Source organism: Asterias amurensis, chromosome 6, assembly GCF_032118995.1.
Source record: "Asterias amurensis chromosome 6, ASM3211899v1".
Taxonomy (NCBI): domain Eukaryota; kingdom Metazoa; phylum Echinodermata; class Asteroidea; order Forcipulatida; family Asteriidae; genus Asterias; species Asterias amurensis.
Genome location: NC_092653.1, coordinates 8,560,616 through 8,580,430, shown reverse-complemented (window position 1 = coordinate 8,580,430; position 19,815 = coordinate 8,560,616). Strand labels below are relative to the sequence as shown.

Below are 19,815 nucleotides of genomic sequence, written 5' to 3'. Positions count from 1 at the left end.
GCAAAATTAAAACACCATTAAACTTATTGGTTTCTCTCTTGCGGATGAATATTGTTCCCTTATTTAACAATCGCCTCTAGAACGTATAGGGTACAAGTTGTTCAGCAGATTCCGCGGGGATCTCAAAAAACCGGAAATGACTGTTCCTGATCATGTGTGCAAAGAGTGAATGAACGAACCGTATAAAAGTGGTCCGAACAAATGATTTTGTTGTTTGAACGCCGATCTCAGAGGATCAAGAAACCACAATTTGAAAGGATGGACAAACTGGTATGGTGACCAATTGTATTCTATATTGAATGAACCAACCACAGAACAAGTGACAAAACGTTCGAGCTTAATTGTTGTACTTTGTTATATGATATGCAGCCTGCTTGTAAGTTGTATGGTTTAAAAATTTTTAGCATTATTATAACATGTATTTTTCATGGAGATCTATTTCTACCTCGCGGTATAATTATAAGCAATACACATTGTGAGGGAGTTGTTAAGACTTTGACGAGAAGCTGAATAGATGTAGATGTACATTTGTAGACATCTCTACAACATCGAGTCCGACTGAAACAAAATCAACATCAAAATGTCTGCAGATGAGTTCATGGTGGAAGAAGAACATCTTCCCGCTTTTGGATCTCAAGATGATGCTTTGCTTCTCCAAGCTTACGAAGCTTATGAGTCAAGAAGGATCAAAGAAGAGAGTGATTCGTCGCAGGATGACAAGGTCGCCGATGGTAATACCTTTTGTTGGGAATCGGATAGCCAAGAGATGGCTTTGCATTTAGCCTGCGAGGAATTTGAAAGACAAATGGCATCGGCAGTTGCAAAAACTTGCTCCTCAAGTTTGACTAAATCGACTAATATAAACAATCGGAGTCAGACATCTAAACCTGAGATAGAGGCGTCAATTGAGTGCCTTCCAGAGGTCCCAGGAGGAGAAACCGCAGAACCTAGCTCTAAATCCACGTTTAAATGGCAAATACAGCCAGGCCCCGGTGGTGGTCATCTGACTGTGACTGATCTAGTTTCTCAGCTCTGGTGCGAACAGCAGACGGAGTATGGCAGGGGGGTGCCCATAGTGATTATGAATGTTTTGAAGGACACACCGGCTATGGCAGCGGGTGATAAGATACACAAAGAGAGAGGTAAACATTAAATAAATAATTGTCACTATCACAGCGGGAACGACATTCCAGCATACTCCTAGAACTATGATTTGTATGAGGTTCTTTCCGTTATCGTCTTGTGGTGACGGTAGAGTAACGATCGTCTCGTGGAGATGGTAGAGGAACGAACCTCTCAGGAGTAATTCACGCAATTCTATAAATAAGACAAAGACAAACATTTCTTGTTATAGCTACATTCTCTATAAGCTCAAAATTACATGACCAGAGTGTTAACAATATGCCAATGGGAAAGTCTGCAAAAACTTTTCAGGGATGAGTTAATACAAATGGGTTGTTTTGTTAAGAATAAAAATAAGACTTTAACTTTTATTGAACTACTGTACTCCTTTCCCAAAAGCTCACTTGGAATCTATAACCCCATGGCTCTGTACCTCTGAATATCTGGGCCCAATTTCGTAGAGCTGCTTAAGCAAAAAATTTTGCTTAAGCAAAAAATTCATTGCCTAGTAAAATCAGATTACCGGCCAAGACTCCACTCAATTGTTATGCTAAGTCACAAACAGCTAAATACTAGTCATAAGCAATGTATATGGCATGAAATTTTGGCCAGTAACATGTGTAAAATAAGCGAGCTATTTTCGTGCTTAAGCAAATTTTTTGCTTAAGCAGCTCTATGAAATTGGCCCCTGGATTGCAGAATCAGACAGCTTCTTTCGAAATACAAAGCAATCTTTATGATATCAGCAAAAAAATAGCCCTTTATTAAAGGATTCGGGTACTTTTTCAAAATGTCCACAGATTTACATTAAACCTACAGGGTTTGAAGATAATGATAGTGGAAAGCTTCCCTTCAAATATTACTAACTAAGGTTGTGTAGTTTTTGAGAAATGAGTAAAACAAGTCACAAAATAATTTTCGTCTCATCATGAGACCAAAGTTATTTTAGCATGTAAAATCCCGTTAACCAATTATGATATTATACCAAAACCAAAGCATAACTGGTTAATACGTTTTTACATGCTAAAACTGAGACGAAAATTATTACTTTTACTCAGCACCTCAGTATTAAGTAAAATTTCAAGGGAAGCTTTCTACTATCATCATCTTCAAACTGTGTAAGTTTAATGTAAATCTGTGGACATTGTGTTTTTTGTTAGGAAAAAGTACATATACCCATATGTATGCATATCTCACTTCTTCTTTTTTCAGCCAAATTATATATTAATTTTCTGTTTTCCTCCTTTCCCTTCAGAGTATGAAGTAAACAAGTACGTCGAGGTAAAGGTCTCTTCAGCTGAAGACCGCTACGCAATTCGTCTCCTCAATATCATCAGTCACCTCAAGAATCTACTTCTGTGCAGAAAAGGCTGCATCCGAGAAATATCAGTCTTTGGGATGCCCTTTGGCCAAGAATTGATGGTCGTTGGCACGGCCGACGAACTTCGTTTCAACAGTATGGACCAACTGGAGTTGGTGGAGTTTAAAACACGGGGCAACACCTCGTCGCCCATCGGGAGGGCCCAGATGAAGGGATACAAGATGCAGACGATGTTGTATAAACAGCTTCTGGATGAGTTGGTGGATGGGCGGGTCAATGGAGAAGCAGTCCTCTTACAGATGTGCCTCAACCCGGATCGCATCCTCCAGGACGAGCTGGCAGACTTGATACAAGACAGAACAGAAGACGGTATCACTCTCGGCCAGCTCATGACCAAGGCCTTGAGTCAGTTTCGGTTTTTACCGTACGTCCAGGTTCTCACGGTAGAAATAAGTTCCCAGAGCAGTGGAACGATCGTTGCCAAGGAGACTGTGGAGTTTGATTTTGATTGGCTGTCGGGGAACGTGCGTCACTGCTTAGCTTACTGGAAGGGAGAGAGGGGGCGGAGGGAGTCGACATTGAGGATGCGTGGAAGTGCAGAAGTTGTGTTTTCTATGAAGAATGTGGTTGGAGGGAAAAGAAGAACCAAATTTATGCACAAAAAACTGTCTGAACAAAACTAATGGAAAATAAGGAAACAATTTTATTTTTTCATACATGGAAATTTGGATTTAAACCCATATACCGGGACACCGATGTGTGTTAGCTCTGTAAACTTAGTACTTGACTTTCGCAAGCTCTGTGAAAAAAAGAGTTGGTAAGACGCTTCTCTAGAATTGCAAAGGTTTTGGGTTCGAATCCCACCTGAGTAATATGCCTGTGATTTTTTTCACAAAGCTTGGGAATGTACCGAGTATACAGTACTAACACACCTCGATGTATCTGGGTTAAAGCAAAATTGATATTAGTTATACATTTTTTGATCCACAGTTCCAACTGTGAGAAAAGAAAGATGTAAAAACTGTAATTGGTGAAAATGTACTATTTACAATCCCATGTGCTGGTGTGGAAATTAATGAAAATGCAGAATAATGTTCTTATAAATATGTATTTTTTTTACTTTGAAAATAAAGAAATTAAAAAAAGGAAAAAAGAGGACTATAATTTTTTTTTTTTTGGAAAGCACAAAAGCAACATTGGTAATTATCAAAGGTATCAATACTTGATGTAACTAAAAAAGGCTGTTCAATAACAATCCCATGAACATTTATGGAACCCTAAACCTTGAAGCTCAACCAGTCATTGGAGTGAGTCACATAAAACAGTGGAACAAATAATTATGTTTTCATTGTTTTCAAATATTTGGTTTTGGACTTACAATATCAAACCTATTCCAGGAACAAAATCCCATTAAGTCCCATTGATATTTTGAATGGGATTCAATGGGATCCCATTGTTTTAATGGAATTCAATGGGATTCAATTGGTTCAATGGGATCTTCTGTGGATCCCATTGAATCCCATTGAGTCCCATTGATGTTTTGAATGGGATTAAATGGGATCCCATTGTTTGAATGGAATTCAATGGGATTCAATTGGTTCAATGGGATCTTCTGTGGATCCCTTTGGATCCCATTGAGTCCCATTGATGTTTTCAATGGGATTCAATGGGATCCCATTGTTTTAATGGGATTCAATGGGATTCAATTCGGTTCAATGGGATCACCTGTGGATCCCATTGAGTCCCATTGATGTTTTGAATGGGATTCAATGGGATCCCATTGTTTGAATGGAATTCAATGGGATTCAATTGGTTCAATGGGATCTTCTGTGGATCCCTTTGGATTCCATTGAGTCCCATTGATATTTTGAATGGGATTCAATGGGATCCCATTGTTTGAATGGAATTCAATGGGAATCAATTGGTTCAATGGGATCTTCCGTGGATCCCTTTGGATCCCATTGAGTCCCATTGATGTTTTCAATGGGATTCAATGGGATCCCATTGTTTTAATGGGATTCAATGGGATTCAATTCGGTTCAATGGGATCACCTGTGGATCCCATTGAGTCCCATTGATGTTTTGAATGGGATTCAATGGGATCCCATTGTTTGAATGGAATTCAATGGGATTCAATTGGTTCAATGGGATCTTCTGTGGATCCCTTTGGATTCCATTGAGTCCCATTGATATTTTGAATGGGATTCAATGGGATCCCATTGTTTTAATGGGATTCAACGGAATTCAGTTCGGTTCAATGGGATCTTCTGTGGATCCCTTTGGATCCCATTAAGTCCCATTGATATTTTGAATGTGATTCAATGGGATCCCATTGTTTTAATGGAATTCAATGGGATTCAATTGGTTCAATGGGATCTTCTGTGGATCCCATTGGATCCCATTGAGTCCCATTGATTTTTTGAATGTGATCAATGGGATCCCATTGTTTTAATGGGATTCAATGGGATTCAATTCGGTTCAATGGGATCTTTCTGTGGATCCCATTGAGTCAAATTGATATTTTGAATAGGATTCAATGGGATCCCATTTAAAAAAAAATATGATTCAATGGGAGTCAATTGGGTTTAAATGGGATCCCCTGTTGATCCCATTTAATACGTTCCCAAATTCCACACCAATCCCATTGAATCCCATTCAAATTTTCAATGGGATCCCATTTAGGCCTAATACCATTGATTTTTTTCAATTGGAATTTTTCCCTGGGTATTGTTTTACTCATTTCTGAAAAAAAAACCTATGTAATTTCAAACAAATATTTCAAGGGATAATAATGAAAGAAAAAATACCCTTGTCACATGAAGTTGTGTGCTTTCTGATGCTTGATTGCGAGACCTCAAATTCTAAACTTGAGGTCTCAAAATCAAACTCGTGGAAAATTACTTCTTTCTCGAGAACTACGTCACTTCAGTCAGACGGAGCTGTTTCTCACAATGTTTTATACCACCAACCTCTCCCATTACTCGTAATCAAGAAAGGTTTTATGATGTTAATTATTTTGAGTAATTACCAACAGTGTCCACTGCCTTTAACAGTTACGTATGCAGTCTTACCCATTACCAGTGTTAAATGCACACCTTTGAAGACAAAACTTTCACCAAGACCAATTACATATAAAAGAATGACATTTTGTCAGAAAATACACGAATGAAAAGCTTGCTGATTATGATGCTAGTATTTATTTAGTATACCTTTGCACATTGGCATCCGTGTTTTGGACTAGTGTGACACTTTTTATAGGCCTAGGCCAACCTATTTTTATTTGTATAAATAAAACAACCGATTAAAAAATCATAATTCTTACCCAAAATGAGGCTATGGGCGCACTTCCCCCATCACTTGCAGTGGCTGCGCCCATTGCCTCGTTTTGAGTTATGCATACATATTAAGAGAGGCGTATAGAGTTGTGCACTAAGCAGACGCGCAATCGCGTCTGCGTCACGCACCAATTAGCCGTGTACAAAACAGCGCGATGTTCCCTCATTTTGCCAACCAAAACGTTAGTGCGCACGCGCTATGTGAAATTTACATAAAAGATGGGATTGGGACGATCTACCAACCCGTGAAATATACATTTATTTTTCTGATTTTAAAAATCGAGGTGACTTGCTATGTCAGTCCACATAAAGCCAAAGGCCCCGAACCCACCCGTTAACTTTGATGATTTCTTTGAGCATGCCAACCATATAAAATTGGATTTGAAAATTAAAGTATTGCTCGAAATCCAACTTCTTTGCCTTGCATCCATTTGAATAATGTTTCTTTTATGACAATACACACAATCCACATATCAATCATGCTCATTAACCTTTTTTTTACCAACTTACCGCCCAGCCGCCTAAAGCAATACACTTAACTAGGTGGGATGAGGAAACCCTCTCTATATAGCTTGTGTTTGGAGAAAACAAAGTAACATCAAAATAAAACTTGATAGTCGAAAGTATTAAATTCGACTCGTTTATAGATCATTATTAATTCCCCTCCACAGTTTTGACTTATAAAATATAGACCCTAATGATGATGAAATAATTTAGCTCTTGCCCACAAAATACTCTTTTTGTACTAACAAATAAATTGTTTTTCATCATGATGATATTGCCGAACTCTAATGGCCTAGGAATTAACAGTATGAGCAATGCTCCAGATAAATGCTTTGAAAAGCTATTGATGTATTCATTTTAACCTTATAAAAACTAATAATCATAATTTTTTTACCTCCAGCCATTATTAACGAGCGGGCACTAATTGTTCCCTGGGGACTCTTTATTTCTGGACGCTTATTACTGAAAAGGACAACAATTGCACGTAAATGATGAGAAGCCCTGGCTGATTTGAAATGTGACTATGATTCTAGTCGATATTACTGCAAGTGAAAACCCAATAACTCGATCAACAGTATTTTATAAGAGCTTTCTTTTGCAACGTGCACAGCCCGAGTGTTTTTGCCAACCCAGATTGGAAAACTATGGCAAGCCATAAGTGCAAATCAAGAAAAGATCGCTGTTTTTGGTAACAATGTAACCAAATTCGTTGATTTTGTTTAAAACATAACAACTTATTATGATAGGTATTTTATTTCATTGAAAATTTGCAGAAAATGTTAAAATTTTGTTAAAACATCTGTTTTTACGATTTAGTGTTTTACTAACATTCGGCCGACCATGCCAACAAAGGCGGTTTGTTTATCAACAAAAGAAAGATCTATAATTAGTGTTTCAAATTCCACCAGTCCGTGTTATTATTAGACTGAGTTGGCCCAGGGCTGTGTCCTCGCACCCTCGTTTGTAAGGGGGGGGGGGGGCAGGCCGGACGCCCCCTGGTGTTCAGGGGTTCAAAGTTGACTTTTACTTCATTACATGAACAGTTTGTGAACCCAATATAACGCGATTAAATGATCATGATTAAAGTCAATGGACACTATTGGTAATCACTCAAAACAATGGTTAGCATAACAACTTACTTGGTTACGAGCAATGGAGAGCTTTTGATAGTTTACTATACAAACACACATTGTGAGAAACGGCTCCCTCTGAAGTAACGTAGTTTTAATAATAAAATACTTCAGACGAAGCCTTTTTTTATTACGCATCAATGGTGTTTTTTCTTTTGCAAATTCGATGACCAAGTAATTTCACAGGTTTGTTATTTTATGCACGTTGGGATACACCAAGTGAGAATACTGGTCTTTGACAATCCAATCGCTTCCAAGTGCAAACTTCACAAAGTCTGCCAAACGTTTTTAGTACCTCCTAGGACTAGTCCTAACTTAGGAAGGACTAGTAACTCTTTGTGAAATCGACCCCACTGGTGCCAATTTCACGTCAAAGTTCGTATCGCATTCCTATTCGCAGGAAGTATGAACTTAGTCTTGAAGTCAAGACGGTAATTGTTAAACGCGGTGTGTAGTTACAGCGTGGTGTAGCAACGGGGACGACACACACATCCTCGATCCCAGTATGTGTGTGTGAGTCAGTCGCAATTACCGCTACCTACGACCGTTGCATGTATATAATCGCACTGTGACTGTTGCATGAACGGCAGACAAATAAGCAGCGCATAACGACTTGTCATCAAGTCTAGTATGAACCGGGCTTGTAGGACTAGTCCTAACTTGTGAATAGTCCTAGGAGATATTAAAAACTTAAGGCTAGTCCTGAGTAACTCGTCCTAAATCGAGATAAGGATATAGTCTTAACTCTTTATGAACTCCACACCAGTGCCTTTAAGACAAATAAATAATTTGTAGGCCTACCAGACAACTACACCATGAAGTGAGTTTGGCAGAAAAGTACATTGAGCCTGCAGACAAGAATTCCCAATTGAAATCCAATTTCCAGGAATGATTCTCCGATCTATAACAGTAAAGTTATTGTCATTCACCTAATCACTCTGTCATCAACGTTAAATTATATATTGGTGTGTTAACACACAATGACTAATTGATACTTAATTAGCCATGCAGTCATTAAACAGCATCCTGGAAAGGCTGCATCGTTCGGTTCCTTTTAATGCCTGGATGTTCGCGTTTTCCCCACAACATTGTCGCCTCTGATCGGCAGTTCAACACCCTGATGTGGTGACTCTGAATAAGTAACTTCAATCGACACTGGCAAAAGAGGCAACCAAGATGTCACTTTATATGGCCGTGGTGACACTTCTGGCAGTTGTTTATGGTAAGCTCTTGGTATCTATTTTTGTAATACCCCAAATAAGCTGTTGACGACGTCATTTTTGCCACAATGGTAATATATTTATAAATATAATTCGTGTCTATATTCGGAACAAAAAAAGACATGTAAAACAAAGCCTATGACATTATGATACAATTTGGGTGAACAACTCGCGTTTACTACAGGTTTTCCCGGTCAATTTCAGTCAAAATCCTTTCAATTTCATTACACATTCAATTCACAATTATCCCCTAATCCACTCAAACTATATAAGGTTTCTTTTCAGCTATTAATTATGCATTCAATTTCGTTTTTGTGCAAACGTCATGATTTTCGTTTTTCGCACTCAGATTCGTTTTAGTCATTCTATTTCATGTATATTTAGGCATACAAGACTAACATTGACCATTCTAAGTTGAATTTTTAGAACCTTTTTACACTTGCTGCTGGTTTTTACAAAATTGGATGAATCTTCAGTCCAATAAAGATGAATAATCTTACTTGACCAGTGAATGCTAAATCGGTGAAATTGAAATACTCCCGTTTACTGCTGAATGCTGATTATTTAACTGACTGCATTAGTTTTCAAATGAAGTTGAATTAACCGCGGGTATTAAAACCAATGGACTTTTTTAATTGGCCGGGAAAACCTACCAAAGTATTTCTATAGGTAACTCAATGTCATATCGATACTGATCAAGATGAAGTATTATACCATTACCTTGAAGCATGTTTGCCACAATCCAGACTATGATAACTTATCTAAGAATGTTTCTTCTGAGATATTGCATCTTGCTAAGGTGCAGGGGTGCAGTAAAATGGAGCTTTCGCTTTCGACGAAGGATGGTTCTGCGATGGTTAGTTTTCAGCCAAACGTTGTCGTTTTCAGCACAACGCAGATTCATCCCTAGACTTGATTTCAAGTCTGAGATCGAGGTTATTCCTCTAAATCAGCCATAATGTATTGGGGCAAGTTCCATCAGCGACCATATTTTTGTCAACCACTAGTCAACCAGTGTAACTAATGTTACCTATGCATGAAAAACATCCTTGGTACCAAGCAAATTCGCCCAATGGTCACAGATTTAAAGCTACGACGGTCCAGTTGTCAATTTCTTTCCTTTGCTCACTTTAATCTGTACCCCCGCGGGTATGAAGACATAGGATGTACAAATGGCTCTGTCAAAAACGGACTAGTAAAAGTAGAAGGGGGCCTTTGAAATGGTGCTGGGCGGGGAGGGTGGGGCTGAATATGGGTGAAAAGTCAGGAAATTAAAAGGACACACCGGCTGAATTGGGCTATTTGGGCTTCAAAATAGACTAAGATATGACTTCAGTGGTCTTCCAGGAATAAAGAAGAACAGTCCTTAAAATAAATCATCAAATTTAGCCGTTTTTGAGCATTTTAAGACAAAAACGAAGGTCGCGTTATTGTTCTAACCAAAAAGTGGTACAAACAATCACGTGATCTTCCGGGCTAGTTTTACTTCCAGCCGTCTAAAAGTAACTTACCAAACCAAATTTAAATCTTTTTTTTTACAAAATTATTAACGAGTAATTGACGAAAAAGATCATGTACTCAAATTATCGCTACAAAATGTAAATAATGGTGAAAAATCTTACGTAAGATTCGCATTCAAAGAGTCCGTGTAACGGAAGCTTGTTATATGGCCCCACGGCGTGGAGCAATTGGAACGTAAGCCTTGGGGCATATCACGTACCGCACATGCCGTGTCTCGTGGGGGCTGGAGGTGTAATCCCAGGCGCTATGAACCTCCCAGCTTGCGGGTCTCGCCGTGAGCTTGGGACGGGTTGGGAGACAGACATCAAAGTACATGTTCGTTATCGTGGGTTTGTCAGTTGGTACACCTCGTGTCGATTCCGTTATTTCTTATGATCGCAACGTTCCAATATAATGCTCTGTTTTGTTTCATGGCTCCTAATTTCTTTTTGTTAGGAGTTTTCAGGTAATTAAAAAAAGATTGATGATGTCAAAACGTAGGAATACCGCATTTTGTTATATTGACAGTGTTATTGTGTCAGTAGCTTAACAAATGTTTTATGAAGAAGAAAAAAAGGATAAAAAAAACGGAGCCCCCGATTGTAAAAAGAACAGGTGAATAATAATTTTGTAAAAGGTTGAAACAAAAATAATGATAAAACAAAATTTCCTCAAAGCATTATTTTGTAAATTTTTTTGAATGAAGTGTTATTTTTGAGATTGTTGAGGTATTATTTGGTTACGTTCCAAGCTACGTAGATACTCAGCTACGCTTACGTTCCTTCAAGTTACGCTATAATATCAACAGGTAAGTTTTCAAGCCCGAGTCAAGCTACGCTTACGTTCCATACGCAGCTACGTTTACGTTCCAAGATACCCAGCTACGCTTACCTTCCAAGATATGCTTAGGTTCCAAGCTACGCTTACATTCCAAGTTTTGCTTACGTTCCTTCAAGTTACGCTATAATTACAAAAAGTACGCTTTCAATCCCGAGTCAAGTTACGCTTACGTTCCATACGCAGCTACGTTTACGTTCCAAGATACCCAGCTTCGCTTACGTTCCAAGTTATGCTTACGTTCCAAAAGATAAGGTTACGTTCTAAGCTACACAGCTACTCAGCTACGCTTACATTCCAAGTTTTGCTTACGTTCCTTCAAGTTACGCTATAATAACAAAAGGTACGCTTTCAATCCTGAGTCAAGTTACGCTTACGTTCCATACGCAGCTACGTTTACGTTCCAAGATACCCAGCTTCGCTTACGTTCCAAGTTATACTTACGTTCCAAAAGATAAGGTTACATTCTAAGCTATACATCTACTCAGCTATGCTTACATTCCAAGTTTTGCTTACGTTCCTTCAAGTTACGCTATAATAACAAAAGGTACACTTTCAATACTGAGTCAAGTTACGCTTACGTTCCATACACAGCTACCTTTACGTTCCAAGATATGCTGATGTTCCAAAAAATATGGTTACGTTCTGAAAGATATGGTTCCGTTCCAAGCTACGCAGCTACGCTTATACAATCCAATATACGTTCCAGTTATGCTATAATCAAAAGGTACGCTTTCAATCCCGAGTCAAGCTAGGCTTACGTTTTAAGATTTGCAGCTACGCTTACGTTTCAAAATACATTCTCACAAGCACGCTTTTGAATCCCTCAAGATTCCCTTCCCCCCGAGATTAAAAAGTCTTTTACCGTGAATAACAGGGCCCATTGATCAGTTTCATCTGTTTAGCAGAAAATACTGCATACAAAATTTCTTTACTATTTAAAAACTTAGTCGGGCACCAGCCACAAGTTTTCAAATTTAATTAAAATTTGACTGGTAATCAGTTTCTGCTATGCAATACTATTTTGTGCAAGCAAATTGTTGTGCCACTCTATGAAGGCATTATAAAATTGGGCCCTGGCACGTCGGGAGCACGTAACGCCACGAGTAACGCCACGATCGCATTCCAAACTGCATCATGGCTATGCGGTAGTAGGCCTAGTGTTATTGGGGCCAGGAATGCTTTATTTACTTGTCATTGTCCCATCATATTCTGGGTTAGTTTCTTTGTGTTCTTCGTGACGATCCGTATATTTATGCTGGTTGTTTATAATACATGGATAGACTGAATCCTTATGCTGCGTCGTAGTAAAACGTTGCTATAAACAAAGCACCAGTCTACTTACAACATTGTGCGACAATGTCACGAAGATTTGACAGTTGCAACGGCTGGAAACACGTATACGGTGGCCTTTTACCGCTTTGGTTTTTTTAAATCATTTTTCGCTAATTACGTGACATTTTGATGATTTTTTTTACAGCAACCATCTATAATAACATTATGTATGAGTCTACACCCTAAATTGCGTAAATGGTGAGCCGGTGTGTCCCTTTAATTTTGCTGCACCCATTATTCTACAGGTAACAAATTAAATCAGTCTGAAAACTATTCTGAGACCTATCGAGCACGGTTTGGAGTGGTTTTTTAAAGTTACTTTTCGAACTTTTTTTTCGGTTTTTAGCAAATTTGGCTTCGTCAGATGAGGGCATGGGTCTGTGTTATCGCTGCCCGCTACATCACCTTGATGGCGACGAAGGCTCTCCATACGCCTGGGTGAAGTCATTCCTTCAAGAGATCAAGAGAAGATGTCCTGGTCTTAAGACTACACCGAAAGGTAGGTATCTAATGCTTCGAATGTCAAAATGTGTGGCAGTAATTATTTTATTTATTTATTTATTTTAAATCTTTAGACATACACTATAGTTACAAGTTGTACAGGGGCTGTCAAGGTTAAAACAAAAGTATAAAACTGTCATCAAAAGATGTGTAAAACCAGACCCTGCCAACGATAAAAATATAATATACAATATAAAAAGGTGATTGCACTGAAACATTTTAAAATCACACAAAAGAAATCATTAAAACACGAGCAAAACCAGACTATTGAAAACAAAAAACGACACCCACAACAAAACACCGCAGCGATAAGAGGAAGGGACAACAATTGAAAATAAAAAACCATAGAATGGACTAAAAACCCTCCAAAAACTCACCCTCACAGATTCATGCCAACCCACTGGGCCCGAGGACAATGATAGCAGAAAGCCTCCCCAAACACCACCCAAAAAAGCACAAAGACCCCTCAGACAAATATTCAAGAAAACAACAATTAAAACCACTAGCACTTTTAACTTACTAAAAATTCCCCTCAGCTTCATACGAAAGGACTTATACCCCTCCAAAATAAAAACATTCCTGGTATCCAATGTGAGCTCTGAGAACATTTTAGGAAAGCGAACAATGGTAGAAAATTTGTAAGCATCCGTCCTAGGTTTTAGGTGATAAAAAGTGAGCAATTCTGTGTGACGGGAGTTAACTTTAGACAGATTAGTTAAGTCATTCATAAAACTATACCGAGTGGACAGTTTTACAATGAAGCAAATGTTTAAAAAAGTTCTTCTGTCAGACAGCAACATAAGACCCAGAGTCTTCAGTCTTTCTTGATAAGGCTGTTCCATATATTTTTGCCGAAGTATCATCCTGCTGGCTCTGCGCTGTACCGTTTCGATTGAATTGATGTGTTTTTTTACGGTGAATCCACCAGACGGGTGAGCAGTAGTCCAAAATTGGCTGGACAAGAGTCTTAAACAAATGGAGCGATACGCACGAAGGACAGTTGCCAGAGATGAGGCGAATCAGACCAACCAGTCTATTACATTTTGAAATAACGGCCAAGATAAGTTACTCTGGAATATACAGCCTAGAAGCTTGATGGAGTCCACACGTTCCAGGGAGGAGTTTCCAAGATTGTATTCTGGTTTGCTCATACGTCGCCATGTCAACCGTATCGATTTGCACTTGTCAGCATTTAAGCGCAAACAGTTCAATTTAGCCCGGTTAACTATAGTGTGTTATAACACCCCTTGCAAGTATTCTGCCTGCTCATTGGTTTAGAGCGCGTCACATGACATGTCTTAGTTTTGCTAGACGGCGGCCGTGTGATAGTGCGTCGGTTTGCCATGCGCTAGTCCGAAGACTAGCACACGGCGCCGTGCGCTAGTCCGACAGAGTAGCACACGGCGTGCAGTACCCAGACGTCCGTTGCGTGTACGAGGATGATAAATTAATAGTCTGTAACCATTTCGGCTGCACGACACTACATGCAACACAGTAAGTAAAAGTGTTTGCAATCTGTATTTGCGTCGTCCGTGGATTGTAGCATTCAGGTCTGTAACTTAATAATAATAGTACAGTATTTAGAAATGTTTGGGGTGTTATAAAACAAATATTGACTGCTTTTACTCGTGCAATGGTTAAAAACTATGACTCCCTCGGTGATTCCCGGAGCATTCTATTTTCCCTCGGCTTCGCCTCGGGAAAATAGAACGCTCCGGGGATCACCTCGGGAGTCATAGTTTTAACCATAGCACTCGAAGCAGTCAATATTTGTATACTATGCGTACTCTGCGGTTAACTCTGCGTACTGTACAATGTTTGAAGAAAGTTGAAGTTGAAGATCGTTCGCGTACGAAACAAAGAGCAGGGGGTCAAGTACAGAGCCCTGTGGCACTCCTGAACCGACCGGTAGCCAGTCTGAAGTAAAGGGGATCTGGTGAGAAGTGAGTAGCTTTTCATCTGTTGACATTTAGGGAGGATTTCCCTCCAACTAAACTGTTGGTGACGGTGGTTAATTTTTTTTTTTTTTTCCAAAAACAGGCACGACGCAGAGATCTACCTCTGGCCGGACGACCGGCTCCGAAACTACAGCCACTAACCCGAAGACATCGACCACCACCCCGATGACATCGACCACTAACCCAAAGGCATCGACCACTAACCCGAAGACATCGACAACTAACCCACCAGCTTCGACCACTGACCGTATAAGTACGGTGAGTGAACCGTCAACCACGACAAACAACCCTTCACCCGTCGACCCGCCAAGTACGAGCACGGGACCACCAACTACAACCACGGTTCCTCCAACAATACCCACTGAACCATCTACTACCACCAAGCCCGTATACGTTGACTGCCAGGCCTTGCTCGACGCTGGTCACAACAAGAGTGGTGTGTACAATATCACCTCATCTCAGTATCCTGACGGCCTGGAGGTCTACTGTCACATGACGACGTACTCGAAGGGATGGATAGTAAGTTGTATATTGAGAAGATTACTTAGTTCTATTTAATGTAAACTGAAACTCGAAATGTATAACAGTCCATACTTAATATCCTCGTATGGTGATGCTAACACTTTATCAAAAGAACCTTCATTGAGACATTGTAAAATTTAACAACAAATTTAACAAATTTCTTAACTAATTTCAAAGGAAATAATAACAATCTGAGTTCTATGGCATCTAGGTTATTCGCATGTGCTTGATAATGCTACATTTTTATGAGCAAAATGTTTTATGCGTATTTTATACCATGAGACTACACTTTACAGCCACATCCCTCACCGCCCCTCTCTTTCAGCCCTCCTGTTCCGCCCCTCCTTTTATCAAATTAAAAGTTGATTTGATTTTTTTATTTCATAGGTTTTCCAGAGACGCGTGAACGACACGGTGAGTTTCAACCGCAGCTGGGCCGAGTATAGGGATGGTTTCGGTGACAAGGAAGGGTCGTTCTGGCTGGGGAACGAGATCCTGCGTCGTCTCACTGAACCCGTAGCTGGGGAGCAGGGATGGCAGATGAGGGTGAGGCTAACAATCAATAATGGAAGCCAACAGTATGGGGTGTATGGTGATTTTCGTGTCAATGGAGAGAACTACACTCTTCATGTTGGTGCATTTAACACTAGTAATAACCATTTGGGTAAGTGTTATTACAAAGTTTGTAACAATTCGAATGTGTTCAGTGAGCTGTTACATACTATCTTCATTACCATTTGGGTAATTACTTTGCTGTAACAAATGTATTAATTACATGTACTATTAAAATAAATTTCATTGGATTGATTTGAAATGGCCAGAGATAAATAATGTATTACTCATAACGTAGATTTCGCGTGGAAACAGAGCAGCGGTTCATCTTTCTATATTAATGTGCGTGTGGGGTTGCTATTGGATTTATGATAAGCAAAACCATCAACACTGGGCCTAGTGTCTGGAGGTGTTTGAGCATTGTCATAACTTTTCACAATAATTAGACAGTCATCCTACAATCTTCAGAAAGAGCAATGTGATATTTTTTAGGCATGGAAAGGAGACCTGAATTATAGCATAGATGAATTTGCTGAAAAAAGGATATTAAACTCTGTCATTTAAAGGGCCTGGGTACTTTTTGTAACACAAAACAAAAGGTCGTCAGTTGATATTAGACATACACAGTTTGAAGAAATGATAGTAGAAAGCTTCCCTTAAAATAGTAGACCTACTTGCTGAGGTGCTGTAAATTTTGAGAAATTAGTAAAAAAATATCGCGAAGAATAGTTTGTCTTAGTTTTAGCATTTAAAACATACCGTAAATTATAAATACATTTTACATGCTAAAATAATTTTTATCAAATTTTCATCTCACTGAGGTGAAAATTATTTTCGTGACAAAAACGTCAAAAACTATACAACACCTCAGCAAGTAATATTTAAAGGGAAGCTTTTTACCATCATTATCTTCAAACTGTTTAATTTTAATGTGGACAATATTGTTGTGCTTGTGTTCTACAAAGAGTCCCCAAAACCTTTTAGTCAAAGTGGTAGCATGACAGGTTTTGAGTTGGTGTTTTGTACATTTACTATGAACTTAATTTGAAATATTATAACAATATTACTCATGGTCAATACACTGTAACTCAAGAAGGCTAGAACAAATAGGTAACTATTGACGAGACTGCAAGAGTTATACGTCTCTCATGAAATAAACACAAGGGGGACGATCAAGAACAGATAGATACACACGGGTCGACAGAGGATGGCAACGACGTCGACGACAACAACACAATGATGACAATGACGATGGTTAATTTTTAAACAAGTTGTCACTCTATTTGCATATCATTTATCTGTATCTGTTTCAGGCGATTGTCTCTCTTATCCCAGCGGTGAACCACCATCCAACGGACAGCCCTTCACGACGCACGATCAGGACAACGATGCCGAACCCGATCTGAACTGCGCCGATGAGTTGAAGGGAGGTTGGTGGTTCAATCGATGCACAGAGACAGTCGAGGAGTATTGGGGTGATGCCGGGCGGCGCAGTAATCTGAACGGCGAGTATTCTCAGATACCCCCAGTCTATGAGTACGGCCGCGGCATCGTGTGGAGTACCATCTACCAGCAAATAACGCGCACTGAAATGAAAATGCGTCGTGCATGAAAAATCTAACTGTGTTAGAAATTCGCTGGTTACAATCAAGTCAAGAGAAGACTGTTGACTTATAAATTGCAGTGAATTAACACATCGTTACTGGCTGAATAGTTGTATAATGCAAGACGGAACAATCGTATCAAGTAATTAAATTTAAATAAACTATTCAATAAAATAATGTCTTTCTCACTTTGAGTATGGCCTATTGTTAATATCAACTCAAGGACTTATTCCATTGTTTTTTTACAAACATTAAGTTGAAAATTTAAGGTAAATGCGCTTACGGACATTGTTTTAAAATGGTAATATTCCGATTTCACAAATAGCTAACATTGATCTTGAGTGCGAATCTACCTTAACTGCTAAGCAGAGCGTGATGTCATTGTACAATTCGCAATGGTATAGATAATACTGACAACTCATGTTAAGATCAATCTTAGTTCTTTATAAAAGAAATCAAGTGATGTAAATATTTTCAAAACAAAAAACTGTCTCTTTGATTCTGCAAGAGTCTCGCGCCTATATTTGAACGGTTTGACCGTTCAGCGCACATGAGTTCTTCATTTTTCCCATTCATTTATTAGTCTTTATCTTTATATAAAAACATGAAACTTGATTTCCTGTGTTTAAAAATAAAAAATTTTGAAAAAAAAGACAGAGGGGGCGGAGAAAGGTCGCAAGCGTGGGTGGAGGGTTGGTTTATGTCCTCGGTAGCCGGTCGGGTTTTTATTTTAACTTATTTTATTCGCATTTTTGTCTCTCTGCCAAAATTACTCCTGTATGCTTTGTAACTTGTAATTATTTTAAATTTGCATCCATAACAAAAGCATTTAAAGGCACTGGAAACTTTTGATAATTACTCAAAATATATATTAGCATAAAACCTTACTTGGTAACGAGCAATGGATAGCTGTTGATAGTATAGAAAATTGTGAGAAACAGCTCCTTACTTAATTAAAAGTAACATAAAGTTTTTGAGAGGTAAATTCTCACTCAAATAAAAACTTGTATTAAAAGACTTCAGGCCTGAAGCCATTTTTAGGCATCTGAAAGCACACAAATAATAAAGAGTAACAAGTGTGTTTTTTTCTTTCATTATTCTTTTAAAACTTCGATGACCAATTGCAGTTGAGTTCAAAATGTTCACAGGTTTGTTATTGTATGCAGTATGTTGGGATACATGAACACCAAGTGAGAAGACTGGTCTTTCATACCAATCGTGTCTAGTGACTCCAGTGCCTTGAAAACAAACTTGCCAATTAATTTTTCCGGAATAAATTATATTTCACGAAATACCGGCGTTAAATTGCTTTCCCTTTCAAGTGAGTACAACCTCAATAGTTAATGAATCTAGGCGCAGTGCATGGACGATGCATTGTGTGAGCATGAGGGGTCTAGCTCGCTTGGAATAAGTTATGTACTATCCCCCTTCAATGGGGGTAGAGAGATCACCATGGTTACATGCATACTCAGCCTAGTTGAGTTATGGGGAGTAAATATTCAATTGAGCCCGTTGATGTTACCGAAATATTTCCAGCGAAATTAAAATATTGGTATGGATCAGAAGTGCTTCAAAATTGTGTTTCTTTTGTTGGTTTTATAGGGTTACGATGGCTTGGTTTTCACCCCAAAATGCTAAAAGCTAAACCAAGAAAGCCCCGGATCCACCCGTTACATTAGCCCCCCCCCCCCCCTCCGCCCAATGACATAATCCTGAGTTCACAGATGTCGCATCACTCGCAAGTTCTACTTGGCCTATGTTAATGATGCATCTATATCAACGACACAAATGTTACTTTCTGACGATTTTCTGGGCATGGACTGCCTGCAAATATCGCCCAAATCACCTTCTTCAAAAGGCGCCATCTGACCCCAATGCACCAACTTCATAAGCGACTACTTCAGTCTTACTTGGGCGTCATGAAAAATGAGCGCTACAAAATGATGACGTCGTGTGAATTGGGTCAAATAGACCACCAAATACAGTTCTGGTTTTAATTTGCACATGATCGCGATGCCGTTGTGACAAAATTCACTATCATATCATTACAATGCTTAGTGATCTTGGTGTTACGGGCAACTTAACACTTTAGTATGAAATTATATGTTTTGTAAACCCTTGCCCGTCCTTTCCCCAAAAAACAAATGATAGGCCTATTAAACAGACATTTCACATTCAAAAGCTGCCTCTAAAGACCTTTAACATGCTGCCTCCATCTTGGTCATGTTCCTCGTGTCGAATAGTGAATGCTAATCATCATTTTGCAAATAGGAACCAGACTATTTTGTTCTTCCTCCAGCCTCAGTTTGATACCATTGATATAAATTGGTGAAATTCATGATAACTGCATCATGATAAAGGTCTTTGATAACCA

The 19,815-nt window shown here is 38.9% G+C and overlaps 2 protein-coding genes across 2 annotated transcripts; both read left to right on the top strand.

Moving 5' to 3' along the window:
• Window positions 1–7: 7 nt before the first annotated feature.
• Window positions 8–4,248, top strand: LOC139938480 (exonuclease V-like). Its single transcript, XM_071934032.1, is given in 5 exon segments — window positions 8–270; window positions 521–1,142; window positions 2,378–3,004; window positions 3,007–3,099; window positions 3,102–4,248. Coding segments are annotated over 4 exon segments (1,317 nt in total). The 5' UTR covers window positions 8–270; window positions 521–580; the 3' UTR covers window positions 3,137–4,248.
• Window positions 4,249–8,502: 4,254 nt separating this feature from the next.
• On the top strand, window positions 8,503–18,923 carry LOC139938804 (microfibril-associated glycoprotein 4-like). The gene is made up of 5 exons (XM_071934441.1): window positions 8,503–8,634; window positions 12,651–12,803; window positions 14,846–15,282; window positions 15,673–15,949; window positions 17,151–18,923. The coding sequence occupies exons 1-5, from the start codon at window positions 8,589–8,591 to the stop codon at window positions 17,447–17,449; spliced, it is 1,212 nt and encodes a 403-aa protein (XP_071790542.1). The 5' UTR covers window positions 8,503–8,588; the 3' UTR covers window positions 17,450–18,923.
• Window positions 18,924–19,815: the final 892 nt, after the last annotated feature.